The sequence below is a fragment of the Anomaloglossus baeobatrachus genome, chromosome 7, assembly GCF_048569485.1.
Source record: "Anomaloglossus baeobatrachus isolate aAnoBae1 chromosome 7, aAnoBae1.hap1, whole genome shotgun sequence".
NCBI lineage: Eukaryota > Metazoa > Chordata > Amphibia > Anura > Aromobatidae > Anomaloglossus > Anomaloglossus baeobatrachus.
Genome location: NC_134359.1, coordinates 43,098,905 through 43,114,585, shown reverse-complemented (window position 1 = coordinate 43,114,585; position 15,681 = coordinate 43,098,905). Strand labels below are relative to the sequence as shown.

Here is a 15,681-nt window from a genome sequence, read left to right as displayed (position 1 = left end):
CTTCCTCTGCCAAGATCTATCACAGGACTTGGAAGATTTTCCTGTCCTGGTGTCGCTCTTCCGGCCATCCTCCTTGGCCTTTTTCCTTGCCGACCCTTCTGTCTTTTCTACAGTCCGGTCTGCAGCTGGGACTGTCCCTCAACTCTCTCAAGGGACAAGTCTCGGCTCTGTCAGTGCTGTTCCAGCGGCGTATCGCACGGCTGGCTCAGGTCCGCACCTTCATGCAAGGTGCGTCTCACATCATTCCGCCTTACCGGCGGCCCTTGGATCCCTGGGACCTCAATTTGGTTCTCACGGTTTTGCAGAAACCCCCCTTTGAGCCTCTTAGGGAGGTTTCTTTGTTTCGTTTTTCACAGAAAGTGGTCTTTCTAGTGGCCATAACTTCCCTCAGGAGAGTCTCTGTTTTGGCTGCGCTCTCTTCGGAGTCACCTTTTTTGGTTTTTCATCAAGACAAGGTGGTTCTCCGTCCGACTCCGAACTTTCTCCCTAAGGTGGTTTCTCCTTTCCACCTTAACCGGGACATTTCCCTGCCTTCCTTTTGTCCGGCTCCTGTTCATCGCTTTGAAAAAGCGTTGCATACTCTGGATCTGGTGCGGGCGCTCCAGATCTATGTGTCTCGCACCGCTGCTCTTAGGCGGTGCACCTCTCTTTTTGTGCTAACCACAGGTCGGCGTAAGGGCCTTTCTGCTTCTAAGCCGACCTTAGCCCGTTGGATTAGGTCGACCATTTCGGATGCCTACCAGTGTTCTCAGGTGCCTCCCCCGCCGGGGATCAAGGCACACTCGACCAGAGCTGTCGGTGCCTCTTGGGCTTTCAGGCACCAGGCTACGGCTCAGCAAGTCTGTAAGGCTGCCACTTGGACTAGCCTGCATACCTTTTCAAAGCACTACCAAGTGCATGCTCATGCTTCGGCAGATGCGAGCTTGGGCAGACGCATCCTTCAGGCGGCTGTCGCCCATTTGTGAAGTTAGGCTCCGCCTACTTCTCAGTTTTTCTGTTTATTCCCACCCATGGCAGAAGCTATACACCCAATGTCTGGGTCTCCCAATACGGAACTATAAGAAAAAGAATTTACGGAAAGTAAACAAAATTCTCTTTGTTTGATTGGAAGCAGAACATCAGCAGATCTAATAAGGATCTTGGCTCGGAATCTCATAGAATGGTAGAGATGGAAGGGACCTCAAGGGCCATCGGGTCCAACCCCCTGCGAGTGCAGGCTTTCCTAAATCATCCCAGCTATAGGTTTATCCAGTTTTCGCTTGAAGATTTCCATTGAGGAAGAGCTCAGTACCTCCCGTGGTAGCCTGTTCCACTCCCTGACTGCCCTCACTGCCTCTCACGGTGGCCTGTTCTACTCCCTGACTGCCCTCACTGCCTCTTGCGGTAGCCTGTTCTACTCTCTGACTGCCCTCATCACCTCCCGTGGTCACCTGTTCCACTCCCTGACTGCCCTCACTGCCTCTCGCGGTAGCCTGTTCTACTCACTGACTGCCCTCATCACCTCCCGTGGTCGCCTGTTCCACTCCCTGACTGCCCTCACTGCCTCTCGCGGTAGCCTGTTCTACTCTCTTGACTGCCCTCATCACCTCCCGTGGTCGCCTGTTACACTCCCTGACTGTCCTCACTGCCTCTCGCGGTAGCCTGTTCTACTCTCTGACTGCCCTCATCACCTCCCGTGGTCGCCTGTTCCACTCCCTGACTGCCCTCACTGCCTCTCGCGGTAGCCTGTTCTACTCTCTGACTGCCCTCATCACCTCCCGTGGTCGCCTGTTCCACTCCCTGACTGTCCTCACTGCCTCTCGCGGTAGCCTGTTCTACTCTCTGACTGCCCTCATCACCTCCCGTGGTCGCCTGTTCCACTCCCTGACTGTCCTCACTGCCTCTCGCGGTAGCCTGTTCTACTCTCTGACTGCCCTCATCACCTCCCGTGGTCGCCTGTTCCACTCCCTGACTGCCCTCACTGCCTCTCGCGGTAGCCTGTTCTACTCTCTGACTGCCCTCATCACCTCCCGTGGTCGCCTGTTCCACTCCCTGACTGCCCTCACTGCCTCTCGCGGTAGCCTGTTCTACTCTCTTGACTGCCCTCATCAGCTCCCGTGGTCGCCTGTTACACTCCCTGACTGTCCTCACTGCCTCTCGCGGTAGCCTGTTCTACTCTCTGACTGCCCTCATCACCTCCCGTGGTCGCCTGTTCCACTCCCTGACTGCCCTCACTGCCTCTCGCGGTAGCCTGTTCTACTCTCTGACTGCCCTCATCACCTCCCGTGGTCGCCTGTTCCACTCCCTGACTGTCCTCACTGCCTCTCGCGGTAGCCTGTTCTACTCTCTGACTGCCCTCATCACCTCCCGTGGTCGCCTGTTCCACTCCCTGACTGCCCTCACTGCCTCTCGCGGTAGCCTGTTCTACTCTGACTGCCCTCATCACCTCCCGTGGTCGCCTGTTCCACTCCCTGACTGCCCTCACTGCCTCTCGCGGTAGCCTGTTCTACTCTGACTGCCCTCATCACCTCCCGTGGTCGCCTGTTCCACTCCCTGACTGCCCTCACTGTCAAAGTGTTTTCCTAATGTCTAATCTGAATTTCCTTTAAAGATTCATCCCATTGCTTCTTGTACTTCCTTGTGCTAATGAGAATAGGGTGGTTCCCTCTGCACTGTGACGACCTTTCAGATATTTGTAGACCGCTATTAAGTCTCCTCTCAGCCTTCTCTTTCAAACTAAACATTCCTAGTTGTTTTAGCCGTTCTTCATAGGACATTGTTTTCAGACCTTCTACCATCTTGGTGGCTCTTCTCTTGACCTGCTCCAATATATCGATGTCTTTCTTGAATTGGGGCGCCCAGAACTGTACACAGTATTCCAAGGACCAGGGCAGAGTATAGGGGAATAATGACCTCTCTTGATCTAGATTCAATGCTTGTCTTGATACATCCCAGAATTTTGTTTTTCCTTTTTATCTGCAGCTCCGCATTGTTGGCTCATGTTGAATCTGAGATCCACTATTAGGCCCAAGTTTTTTTTCCCCCGATGCTATCACCTAGTTCTATTCCTCCCAAAACATGATTGTAACACACCAGAACCCTTTCAGAAGTGGGATGGGAACCCACGCCTCGAGTAGAGAATGCAACCTTAACGCAGCACTACTGGGCCATCCTGCCAACTACCAAATCTTCTTATCATGGAAATGAACACCCACCTTTGTGCGGCATAAACAGCTATTATGTATTCTGACCTGCTTTTTTTATTCCCTGCCTCTTTTATTACAGATCCCACCGCCACTCTGCTGACGGTAAAAGATGAAGAGGAGAATACCTTCGTTAGCAAATATCTAAGCACCGATCCATATGTTACCAGCAGAATTTGGCTTGGAGTAAATTATACTTCTACTGGTAAGTTGTTCTTGGTAAATGGGATGGATCTGCCGTGCCATTTGTTGATTTGATCGGTATTTGGCAGGTTTGCCAATGGTGCCGCATTCTCCTCATGGATGAAAGCAAGGGCACCCTGACAACACTGGAGAGACATGAAACAATGACCAGATTAGCAGTGGGTTGGTGATGATCCTTGAAGGACTGCACAAACCTCCATGCGATAACCAATGATATCCTCACTGTGGTTAGGTCACATTGTCAGAACTTGCGCTGGTGAAGTAGGTTCCTCATGGTGCAGGACATTGTCCGGGTTCCTATAGCCAGAGCAGGTAAGCAGCTCATTGATGTATCGGCGATCTCACGCTGACCCAGATTGTCCAGGAACCAACTGATGTCCTAATTCAGGGATTGACGGAGATTCGTACCCTGTCCACCAAACCCCAGGACATCCTCCACCATCTCATCAGTAGCGTGTCCACACATAGTCAGGACTGCATCCCAGTATGCGGGGGCCATACACGCTATTGAGTCCCATTATGCGTTCCGATGAGAGAATTCACGCAAATTGGACCCAAGTGTGGTTTCATTTTTCCAATTTAATTTTGGGGATGATTTGGACTTGGTTGATGATTTTGTTCTCTATTGAGCGTTGACAATGAATGAGACAATTGATATCTGTAAAGACTGCGCAGATCAAAGTGCACCTGCGCAGGACCTCACTGCCGGCTAGTGTAGATGACATAGAATGCGTCATCTGCACTAGCTTCAGAAGGAGGACAAAGATGGCCAAAAGAGGAGGTGTGGGACCTGGAGAACGGAGACGGCCATCCCACCAGTCTGCACCGCCCCGATGATTAGGTGAGTATTATAAACATCCGGTGACAGGTTCCCTTTTAAGTGTTACCATAATTTTATTATTTTAGCAGAGTAAATACAGGTTATTCTCGGTTGGGGGAAGGACAAAAATGGAGGTAATTTCTATGGTGGCTTAGATAATTGAAAAAGTTAATGTCTATGTTGATCCTTCAGATCTGAAGTCGGCGTGGCTCGATGGCTCCCCTTTACAGTATACAAACTGGGAGTCTTCTTCACGGAATAAAGGAGACGGATCGTGTGTTGTATTGACGCCTCAGACAAAAACATGGCGTAAAGTGTCGTGTGCACCTGGATATGGCAGAGTTGTCTGCAAATCACCACTGAGTAAGTTCTCCAAAGATAATGGGGGGGGGGTAATCTTAGTTCTTGAAAACATCTGGTAAGGAAGTTAAGATAAAGAATGTAACTGAGACTTTTAGGTGACTGGTCATTTTGTATTATTTTCTATCTTTTATTGGATCAAAGTTGTGTGAGGCTTCCGATCTTGTTGAACCTTCATCAATATCAGATTGGTGGGAGTCCAATACCTAAGCCCCAGCAAATGGTGGTTTTCAGCTTTAGCCAGATGTAAGCCATAAATGTTGGAATGGCGCTGTTCCATTGACTGTGTAGTAGTCGTTCTCAGATTATGCTTCAGACGGATGTAGGCCATGAATGTTGGAATGGCACTGTTCCATTCACTGTTTAGTAGTTGTTCTCAGGGTATGCCTCCATCTACTATTGAAGTGGATCGGATCCAAGCTGTACTACTCCGAAAAGCCACTACACAGTCAATCAAGTTGTGCCGGTCACTTATTACATCCAGACGGAGCAAAAAAAAACAAACACTGATCAGTGGGGTTGCTGGGTGTTGGGTCCCAACTAGTCTAAAAATTGATGGCCTATGCTTGGGATAGGTAATAAATATCGTAATGCAGGCATCACACGAGACGAGCTATCGCGCGATGCATCGTCGGGGTCACGATTTTCGTGACGCACATCCGGCATCGTTCATGACGTCGTCTTGTGTGACACCTCCGAGCGACACAGAATCGCTCACAAATTGTGAGTCATGTACTCGTTGCTTTTTTTTAAAAAATTGTTTATTTTTAATGGCGCCGGTTGTTCATCGTACCCGGGACAGCACACATCGCTCCGTGTGACACCCCGAGAACTATGAACACCGCTTGCCTGCATCCCGCGGCACCCGCTGGCTATGCGGAAGGAAGGAGGTGGGCGGGATGTTTACGTCCCGCTCATCTCCGCCCCTCCGCGTCTATTGGCCGGCCGCTGTGTGACGTCGCTGTGACGCCGAACGTCCCTCCCCCTTCAGGAAGTGGACATTCGCCGCCCACAGCGAGGTCGCTCAGCAGGTAAGTACGTGTGACGGCGGTTTAACGACTTTGTGCGCCACGGGCAACTAATTGCCCATGACGCACAAACGACGGGGGCGGATACGATCGCTCGTGCAATCGCACGATAGATCGTACCGTGTGACGCCCACATAAGCCACGTTCACCGATCAGCTGTTGCTATGTTCTGCAGGGGCTGGAAGGAGACAGTGTATGGAGTCAGCACTGCATTCTATGTATCTAATTTCAGATACTGCAGCTCAGCTCCCATTGAAGTGAATGGAAGCTGAGCTGCAGTATCCAAGTACAGACACTACGGTGTCCCGAGCCCTGGTATTACAGCTCCAGCCACCACAGAATCTGGCAACAGTTGATCTGTGGAGCCCGGGTGACCCATCAATCGGACACTGTTGACCTATGCTTAGAATGTACCATCAATATTTTAATATCAAACTATTGAAACTTTCTTTATCGTTCCTATGAGAGACCCAGACCATGGGTGTTTAGCTTCTGCCTCCGGAGGACACACAAAGTACTACACTTAAGTGTAGCTCCTCCCTCCGAGCTTATATACCCCCTGAAGAACCAGATCTAGCCAGTTTATCGCTTTGTGTTCAGGAGGCATACATCCACACATGCATTCTCATCTGATTTCTTTGATTTTTGGAAAGAGTTTGAAGAAAAGCGGGTCCATGTCTGGACTCCCGGCATGTCCCTTCTCACCCCACTGTGTCGGCGGTGTTGTAAGGTTGATTCCTAGGCTGGAGCCTTACATGCCGTGCTCCTTCACCATCCCTCCTGGGCTCTGGCTTGAAGTGGGAGCCAGCACGGTCTCCATGCTTGGCAGGAGACCGGTCTCCATCCGCAGCCCTTCAGGACCCTGCTGGACTGGAGCACTCATCCCCAGGGACTTGGCCCTGCGTCTCAGCAAGCTAAGTACCTGAGACGTTTATGTATTGGGGGTCCCTGTACATTATTGTTGTGGGAGAGTGTGCTTATTGTGTTTTTTGACATTTCCGGCGGGTTCTCTAGCTGTCGCCTGAGAACCACGCCGATGGTGCCTGCGCGCCGGCCGCGCCGCTCAAATTTAGGCCCCGGCTCTGCCGGAGGCCTAGTTTCGGTTTCACTGCCCTTGCATGTCACTCATGCAGAGGGACAGGCTCGGCTCCGCCCGGCGGCCATTCGGCACAGGGGAGGGACACTCCCCACTGCAGTGTGTGTCCCCTCCCCTGTAGGTCTCTATGGCCCTCCAGATCCCGCTCCTCAAGCAAGTCCCGCCCCCTCCCTTTGCTCCGGCGGCCATTTTTTCAGCGTTCTCTCTGCGATCAGTCACATTGCAGCGCTGGTCTGCAGCATCTCTGCTGAGGTGCTATGCTTGGGGGTCCGGGCTTCGGGATCTGGAGGGCACACAACACCGCTCCAGCGGTCCGGTAAGCCACAACCGGTCTCCGGTTGTGGACCTCTGTTTATACTCTCTGGGGTTCATTCTCTGGCAGAGCCCCCACTCCAGCAGCATGTCTCACATGAGGAGCAAGGCTCCAAAGCTGTATTCAGTATGCACTGCATGTAAGCTCCTGCTGTCTGAACCGAGCATATTCCCACATTGTGATGCCTGCTCTAACCTGGCGGTGCCTCAGCCTGGAGTCTCACCCCCAGTGGTCTCTCAGGCTGCTCCTGCTCCTGTGGCTGAACCCCCGGCTTGGGTAGAATCCTTTTCTAGGTCTATCTCACAGTCTTTTGCTGACTCCATGGGACTTCTGTCCAGGACTTTGCTGAACATGCATCAGCCCCTTTCACAGGGTGCCTCTGCTGCTAGGGCTCTCTCAGGACCGGAGCTCACAGAGGATTCATCATCAGGGTCCAGACCCCGTCCTCCTGAGAAGAGACGCAGGGTTCCCTCTCCTTCCTCGTCCCGCGGCTCTGATTCAGTAGCTGACTCGCAGGATGAGGAGGATGCCTTTACAGGGGGCTCGGAGGCTACCTCCATGTACCCCATTGATCTGTCCGAAAGTGACTCAGATGTTAGTGACTTGATTGCTTTCATTAATTCTGTACTGGATCTCAATCCGCCAGTATCAGAGGAGCAACCCTCTCTGGCAGAAAATCACCAGTTTACCTCGCCTAAGAGAGCAAAGAGTGTGTTCTTTAACCACTCCAGTTTTCAGGCCGCTGTGACCAAGCCCAGGGCCTGTCCTGACAAACGCTTCCCAAAGCGTGGTTCTGATGACCGCTTCCCCTTTCCACCTGAGGTGGTCAAAGAGTGGGCTCATTCCCCAAAGGTAGACCCTCCGGTGTCTAGGCTCTCAGCCCGGACCGTTGTGTCGGTGGCTGATGGCACCTCCCTTAAGGATTCCACTGACCGCCAGATTGACCTTCTGGCCAAATCCGTATATGAAGCGGCGGGGGCCTCGTTTTCCCCGACTTTTGCAGCAGTGTGGGCTCTCAAAGCCATCTCTGCTTCTCTAGAGGAGATGCATTCCCTCGCCAGGGAATCTATGCCTGAATTGGTTCCCTTAACTTCCCAAGCTTCAGCTGTTTCATCCTATGCCATGTCTGCCATGCTGGAGGCTTCTCACAGCACTGCGGTGGCTTCGGCTAATTCCCTCACTATCCGCAGGATCTTGTGGCTTCGAGAGTGGAAGGCAGATGCTTCTTCAAAGAAGTACCTTGCGGGGCTCCCTTTTGCTGGGTCCCGGCTGTTCGGTGAACAGCTGGATGAAATTATTAAGGAAGCTACTGGCGGGAAGAGTACTTCCATGCCACAAACGAAAACCAGGAAACCTGTCCAGGGCAGGAACCAGTCGAGCTTTCGTTCCTCCAACTGGTCGTCCTCTAAGCCCTCGGCCTCGTCCACTAGCTCAGCCAAGAACCAGAAATCCAACTGGCGCCCAAAAGCGCGTCCACAGAAGACCGCAGGAGGTGCTGCCGCTAAGGCAGCCTCCTCGTGACTATCTGTCCGCACCAGCAACGTCCTTAGTCGGTGGCAGGCTCTCCCACTTTGGCGACGCGTGGTTTCAACACGTCTCCGATCAGTGGGTAAGGGATATCATCTCCCACGGCTACAGGATAGAATTCTCTTCCAGCCCGCCAAACAGATTTTTTTCTCTCAACTCCCCCCTGCTCCAAGGCCGCCGCCTTCTCACAGGCCGTGGCATCCCTGCAGGCAAGCGGAGTGATTGTACCAGTTCCCACTCGGGAACGGTTCAGAGGTTTCTACTCAAATCTCTTCCTAGTTCCCAAAAAGGACGGTTCCTTCCGGCCCATCCTGGATCTCAAGCTTCTCAACAAGCATGTTCAGGTGCGGCACTTTCGCATGGAGTCTCTGCGATCAGTCATTGCCTCAATGGCCCAAGGAGATTTCCTGGCGTCCATCGACATCAGAGATGCCTATCTGCATGTGCCAATTGCAGTTTCACACCAGCGTTGGCTACGTTTTGCAATCGGAAAAGATCTTTTCCAATTTGTGGCTCTTCCTTTCGGGTTGGCCACAGCTCCTCGGGTATTCACCAAGGTCATGGCAGCAGTGATTGCGGTCCTGCACCTACAGGGGTTGGCAGTGATTCCTTACCTGGACGACCTTCTAGTCAAGGCGTCATCCAGCGTGGATTGTCAGCGGAGTGTCTCGCTCACTCTCGCCACTCTAGCCCAGTTCGGGTGGCTTGTCAATCTTCCCAAATCCACTCTGACTCCGACCCAGCGTCTCACGTACCTAGGGATGCAGTTCGAGACTTTGCCGGCACTTGTGAAGTTGCCATTAGTCAAACAGCAGTCCCTCCAACTGGCGGTGCGCTCTCTGCTGAGACCCCGCCGTTATTCCCTCAGGCGCTTGAGGCAGGTGCTGGGTCAAATGGTGGCGTCAATGGAGGCTGTTCCCTTTGCCCAGTTCCATCTGCGTTCCCTGCAGCTGGACATTCTCCGCTGTTGGGACAAGCGGCCTTCCTCCTTGCACAGGTTGGTGGCTCTGTCGCCACAGACCAGGAGCTCTCTTCAGTGGTGGCTTCAGCCCCTCTCTCTGTCCCAGGGGCGCTCCTTCCTGGCCCCGTCCTGGGTGATTCTCACCACGGATGCCAGCCTATCCGGCTGGGGGAGCGGTATATCTCCACCACAGAGCACAGGGCACTTGGACTCCGTCCGAGTCAGCCCTTTCAATCAATGTGCTGGAAACCAGAGCTGTGCTTCTAGCTCTCCTAGCCTTTCACCACCTGTTGGCAGGCAGGCACATTCGAGTCCAGTCAGACAACGCGACAGCGGTTGCCTACATCAATCACCAAGGCGGGACACGAAGCCGCCTGGCAATGTTTGAGGTCCAACGCATTCTTCAATGGGCGGAGGACTCCAAGTCCACCATATCCGCAGTCCACATCCCAGGCGTAGAAAACTGGGAGGCAGATTATCTCAGTCATCAATCCGTGGACAGTGGCGAGTGGTCCCTGTACTCGGCAGTGTTTCAGTCAATCTGCCGCAAGTGGGGCACTCCGGACATGGATCTAATGGCATCCCGTCACAACAACAAAGTTCCGGTTTACGTGGCTCGCTCCCACGATCCTCAGGCCTTCGCCGCGGATGCTCTGGTTCAAGACTGGTCCCAGTTTCGTCTGTCCTACGTGTTTCCCCCTCTAGCTCTCTTGCCCATAGTCCTGCGCAAGATCAGAATGGAGGGTCGTCGAGTCATCCTCATTGCACCGGACTGGCCCAGGCGAGCTTTGTACCCAGACCTGCTCCATCTGTCCGTAGAGGTGCCGTGGCATCTCCCGGACCGTTCAGACCTTCTCTCGCAAGGTCCGTTTTTCCGCCTGAATTCTGCGGCTCTCAAATTGACGGCGTGGCTCTTGAGTCCTGGATCTTGACGGCTTCTGGTATTCCTCCTGAAGTCATCTCCACTATGACTCGGGCCCGTAAGTCTTCCTCCGCAAGGTCTATCACAGAACTTGGAAAATTTTCCTGTCCTGGTGTCGCTCTTCCGGCCATCCTCCTTGGCCATTCTCCTTGCCGACCCTTCTGTCCTTTCTACAGTCCGGTCTGCAGCTAGGACTGTCCCTCAACTCTCTCAAGGGACAAGTCTCAGCTCTATCAGTGCTGTTCCAGCGGCATCTCGCTCGGCTGGCTCAGGTCCGCACCTTCATGCAAGGCGCGTCTCACATCATTCCGCCTTACCGGCGGCCCTTAGATCCCTGGGACCTTAATTTGGTTCTCACGGTTTTGCAGAAACCCCCCTTTGAGCCCCTTAGGGAGGTTTCTTTGTTTCGTCTTTCACAGAAAGTGGCCTTTCTGGTGGCCATAACTTCCCTCAGGAGAGTCTCTGATTTGGCTGCGCTCTCCTCGGAGTCACCTTTTTTGGTTTTTCATCAAGACAAGGTGGTTCTCCGTCCGACTCCGGACTTTCTTCCTAAGGTGGTCTCTCCTTTCCACCTTAACCAGGACATTACCCTACCTTCCTTTTGTCCGGCTCCTGTTCATCGCTTTGAAAAAGCGTTGCATACTCTGGATCTGGTGCGTGCTCTCCGGATCTATGTGTCTCGCACCGCTGCTCTTAGTCGGTGCACTTCTCTTTTTGTGCTAACCACAGGCCGGCGCAAGGGCCTCTCTGCTTCTAAGCTGACCTTAGCCCGTTGGATTAGGTCAACCATTTCAGACGCCTACCAGTGCACTCAGGTGCCTCCCCCGCCAGGGATCAAGGCACATTCGACCAGAGCTGTCGGTGCCTCTTGGGCTTTCAGGCACCAGGCTACGGCTCAGCAAGTCTGTCAGGCTGCCACTTGGACTAGCCTGCATACCTTTTCGAAGCACTACCAAGTGCATGCTCATGCTTCGGCAGATGCGAGCTTGGGCAGACGCATCCTTCAGGCGGCTGTCGCCCATTTGTGAAGTTAGGCTCCGCCTACTTCTTAGTTTTTCTGTTTATTTCCCACCCATGGACTGCTTTGAGACATCCCATGGTCTGGGTTTCCCATAGGAACGATAAAGAAAAAGAGAATTTTGTTTACTTACCGTAAATTCTTTTTCTTATAGTTCCGTATTGGGAGACCCAGCTCCCTCCCTGTTGCCTGTTGGCAATTTCTTGTTCCGCGTGTTATCACCGGCTGTTGTCGTGGACAGAGTCTCCGGTTGTTCCGGTTCTTACTCTGTTTTACTTGTGGGTGGCTATTCTCCTTCAGCTTTTGCACTAAACTGGCTAGATCTGGTTCTCCAGGGGGTGTATAAGCTCGGAGGGAGGAGCTACACTTTTAAGTGTAGTACTTTGTGTGTCCTCCGGAGGCAGAAGCTAAACACCCAAGGTCTGGGTCTCCCAATACGGAACTATAAGAAAAAGAATTTACGGTAAGTAAACAAAATTCTCTTTTTTGAAATGTTTGAGATGCTGTGACTCTTTCCCCGAAACAACCAGCCCAAGTACCGCTTGGTTTGAGCTGTGGGGGATACAGCACCCAGACACCCAAAGATAGTGTTAAACTGGGAATACAATATAATAAAAGGTTAAAACCTTTTAAGAAATTTAACATTTTCACAGTTTAACTTTAGAAAGTATAAACATTATTCTACAATGAGTATAAACTTACAACACAGTCTATGGAGAACAGTGGCATTTTTTCTGGGGAATAGAAAGTAGACCCTTTTTCAACTGTTTTTTTTTGTTTTTGTTTGTTTATTAAGGTCAGTTTTTTTTGTTGTCCAATTTGGATTTTTGAGATACTAGAGCATCAGCTCATTGGCTCCCTCTCCATTACTAAGAAGTTCCAGTTCCAGGCCCAAACAACTCGTCACATCTTTGATTTAAATGGATGCACGATAAAATATAGGGCAGGGGTGTCCTTCATCCAGTATCATGAGAAACTAGGGGTACAATTCTGGTAAAATCCCCCAGTATTTTATTATCCCTTTAATTGTGCTTGTTTCCATCTTGTCCTAGGATCCAATGGAGCAGGAATTGCAGTTGCGTTTGCAGTGTCTGTGATTATCGTTCTCCTCATCGGGACCCTCGTCTATTTCTTTAGAAAGCGAAATCCCTTTTCTTCCTCAATCCGCTATCGACGTGCAGAAGATCAGATGGAGTCCATGATTGATTATACTTAGGACTGTTGTAAACAATTTACTTGCATTCTTATTTTGCACTTTTTTTTTTATGTTGCATTTTGCAATTATATTTTCTTCAGGGTATGTTCACACGTCGTGTTTTTGCCACGAAAAACAAAGCATTTTAACTGCCCGAGCAAAGTGAATGAAATGTCTGAAATCTCATGCGCATGTTGCTTTTTTTTTTCTTAAGCAGCTTCAAATCTGCAGCATGTTAATTTTCAGCATTTTTTAATATTTTTTTCCCATCCATTTCGGTGAATTGGAAAAAACACATAAAAAAGGGCATAAAAAGCTTGTATTTTACATATGTATTTACGAAAGTATTTTATGGGTTTTTTCAGCTAACACATTAGTATTTGCAGCAGAAAAATCTGCTGGAAAAACTGAACATGTGCACATACCCTTAGTTGTGTTTGTTGTGGAAGACTACTATGAAACCAGTCTGTTCGAAATTGACTGAATACTTGATGATGATGATTTTTTTTTTTTTTTTTTTTTTCTCATTTATCCAAATTTAGATTTTATGGTTCGAATTACAATTTTTGCTTTCTTTAACGTTCCTTTTATGGGAGACCCAGACCATGGGGTGTATAGCTAGCGACCTCCGGAGGACACACAAAGCACTACACTCAAACGTGTAGCTCCTCCCTCCGGGCTATATACACCCCCTGGATGACAATCTACCCAGTTCAACGCTTTGTGTTCCAGGAGGATCACACACACTTTTATTTCCTCATATTTTTTTCAATTTTATTTTAATGTTTTAAAGATTTGGAAGAAAAGCGGGTCCAGTCTGGACTCCCGGCATGTCCCTTCACGCTCCACTCTGCGGGGTGCTGTTAAGGTTGATTTTAATAAGGCTGGAGCCTTCACATGCCGAGCTCCTTCGCATCCTCTGTCGAGGCTCTGTTTGAAGTGGGAGCCTCCACGGTCCTCTCTGCTTGCAGGAGGCCGGCTCCATCCACAGCCCTGTCTGGTCCCTGCTGGAAGGAGCGTTAACCCCCATTCAGGGACATGGCCCTGCGTCTCAAAGCTAAGTATTGAGACGTTTTTTCAGGGGTCCCGGGTACTTTTATTATGGGGGCAGTATGTGCTTTAGCGTTACTGTTAATTTCGGCCGGTTCTGGAAATTTCCCATGAGAACCGCGCCGACGGTGCCTGCTCGTCGGCCGCACTTTAAAATCTAGGCCCCGGCTTCAGTTTGGGCCTAGTTTCGTTTTTGGCTTCTTCTGTATGTTTTGCATACAGCGACGCCCACCGCCCGGCCAGCAGAGCGGAGGGCACTCCCCTCTAGGGGGATGTCCCCTCCTCTGTCTACCCCCCTGTGTCTCTCTGGCCTCTGTGTTTTCCCGCTCCTGGGCTTATACACGCCCCCCCTCCTTCTCCCAGCGCCATTTTCTCAGCGTTCTTATCACTGAGAAGCGCTGGATGCTACTGCTGCATGCTTTTTGGAAGCTGTCACTTTACAGAGGAGCGGTGAAATCCGGAGGACACACAGAGAACAGGGCTGGTAAGCCACAACCTATGGTTGTGGATTTTTATACACTCAGGCTTTCTACAGGAGTGTGTTTTGGCTGCAGAGCTTCCTCCACAGCAGCATGTCTGTCACTAGGAGCAAGGCTGCAAACATGTATGCTATATGCACTGCTTGCAAGCTAATTCTGCCAGAGCCTAGCACGTACCCACATTGTGATAACTGTGCTAATATGGTTGTGTCTCAGCCTGGAGCCTCCGCAGGAGTCCCTCCGGCTGCCTCAGTCCCGGTGGCTGAACCCCCGGCTTGGGTAGCATCCTTTACACAGGCTCTTTCCAAGTCGTTTGCCGATTCCATGGGGCAGCTGTCTCAGACGCTGCTGTCTATGCATCAGCCTCCCTCTCAGCCCCCCTCTCAGGGTGTCTCTGCTGCTCAGAGCTCTGCAGAGCCCTCAGAGCATGTCCTCGGACCCAGTCCCCCCAAACGGAGACGCACGGACCCTCCTCCTTCCTCGTCCCACGGCTCTGATTCACAAGCCGAGGTGCAGGGCGAGGATGATTCATTTACTGTGGGCTCAGACTCTGCCTCTATGTACCCCATTGACTTGTCTGAGGGCGATGCGGACGTTAGTGACTTGATTGCGTCCATTAACTCCGTACTGAACCTTAACCCACAGGAGTCAGAGGATCAACCCTCTCTGGTAGAGGTACACCAGTTTACCTCTCCTAAGAAGCCTAGGAGTATGTTTTTTAATCACTCCAGCTTTCAGACCACTGTTAACAAGCCAAGGGCCTGTCCTGACAAACGTTTTCCGAAACGTAGTTCAGATGACCGTTTCCCGTTTCCACCGGAGGTGGTTAAGGACTGGGCCCAGTCCCCAAAGGTAGACCCTCCAGTGTCCAGAATCTCAGCCCGCACAGTAGTTGCGGTGGCCGACGGCACTTCTCTTAAGGATCCCACTGACCGCCAGGTTGACCTTCTGGCCAAGTCTGTATTTGAGGCGGCAGGAGCCTCCTTCTCTCCGTCTTTTGCGGCGGTGTGGGCTCTTAAGGCTATCTCTGCCTCTCTGGCGGAGATTCATTCCCTCTCCAGAGACTCTATTCCTGAGATGGATGCTTTAACCGCCCGAGCTTCAGCTTTTGCATCCTACGCCATGTCTGCCGTCCTGGAAGCTTCTCACCGCACGGCAGTGGCCTCCGCTAATTCCCTCGCGATCTGCAGGATCTTGTGGCTTCGAGAGTGGAAAGCGGACGCTTCCTCTAAGAAGTACCTTGCGAGTCTCCCTTTTACGGGGTCACGGCTGTTTGGGGAACAGCTGGATGACATAATTAAGGAGGCTACTGGCGGGAAGAGTACTTCCTTGCCACAAGCTAAACCCAAGAAACCTACCCAGGGCAGGAACCAATCGAAGTTTCGTTCCTTTCGTTCCTCTAACTGGTCATCTTCTAAGCCCACGGTCTCGTCCACTACCGCCAAGGATCGTAAATCCAACTGGCGCGCAAAGCCGCGTACTCAAAAGACCGGAGGAGCCGCTGCCACCAAGGCAGCCTCCTCGTG

General features: G+C 51.5%; 1 protein-coding gene across 1 annotated transcript in view; it reads left to right on the top strand.

The window, feature by feature from the left end:
• Positions 1 to 13,189, top strand: part of LY75 (lymphocyte antigen 75) — a 153,689-nt gene extending 140,500 nt beyond the window's left edge. Inside the window, 3 exon segments of the mRNA XM_075317259.1 lie at positions 3,265 to 3,387; positions 4,399 to 4,569; positions 12,484 to 13,189. Of these exon segments, the coding sequence (XP_075173374.1) occupies positions 3,265 to 3,387; positions 4,399 to 4,569; positions 12,484 to 12,647 (458 nt within the window). The 3' untranslated portion in view covers positions 12,648 to 13,189.
• Positions 13,190 to 15,681: the final 2,492 nt, after the last annotated feature.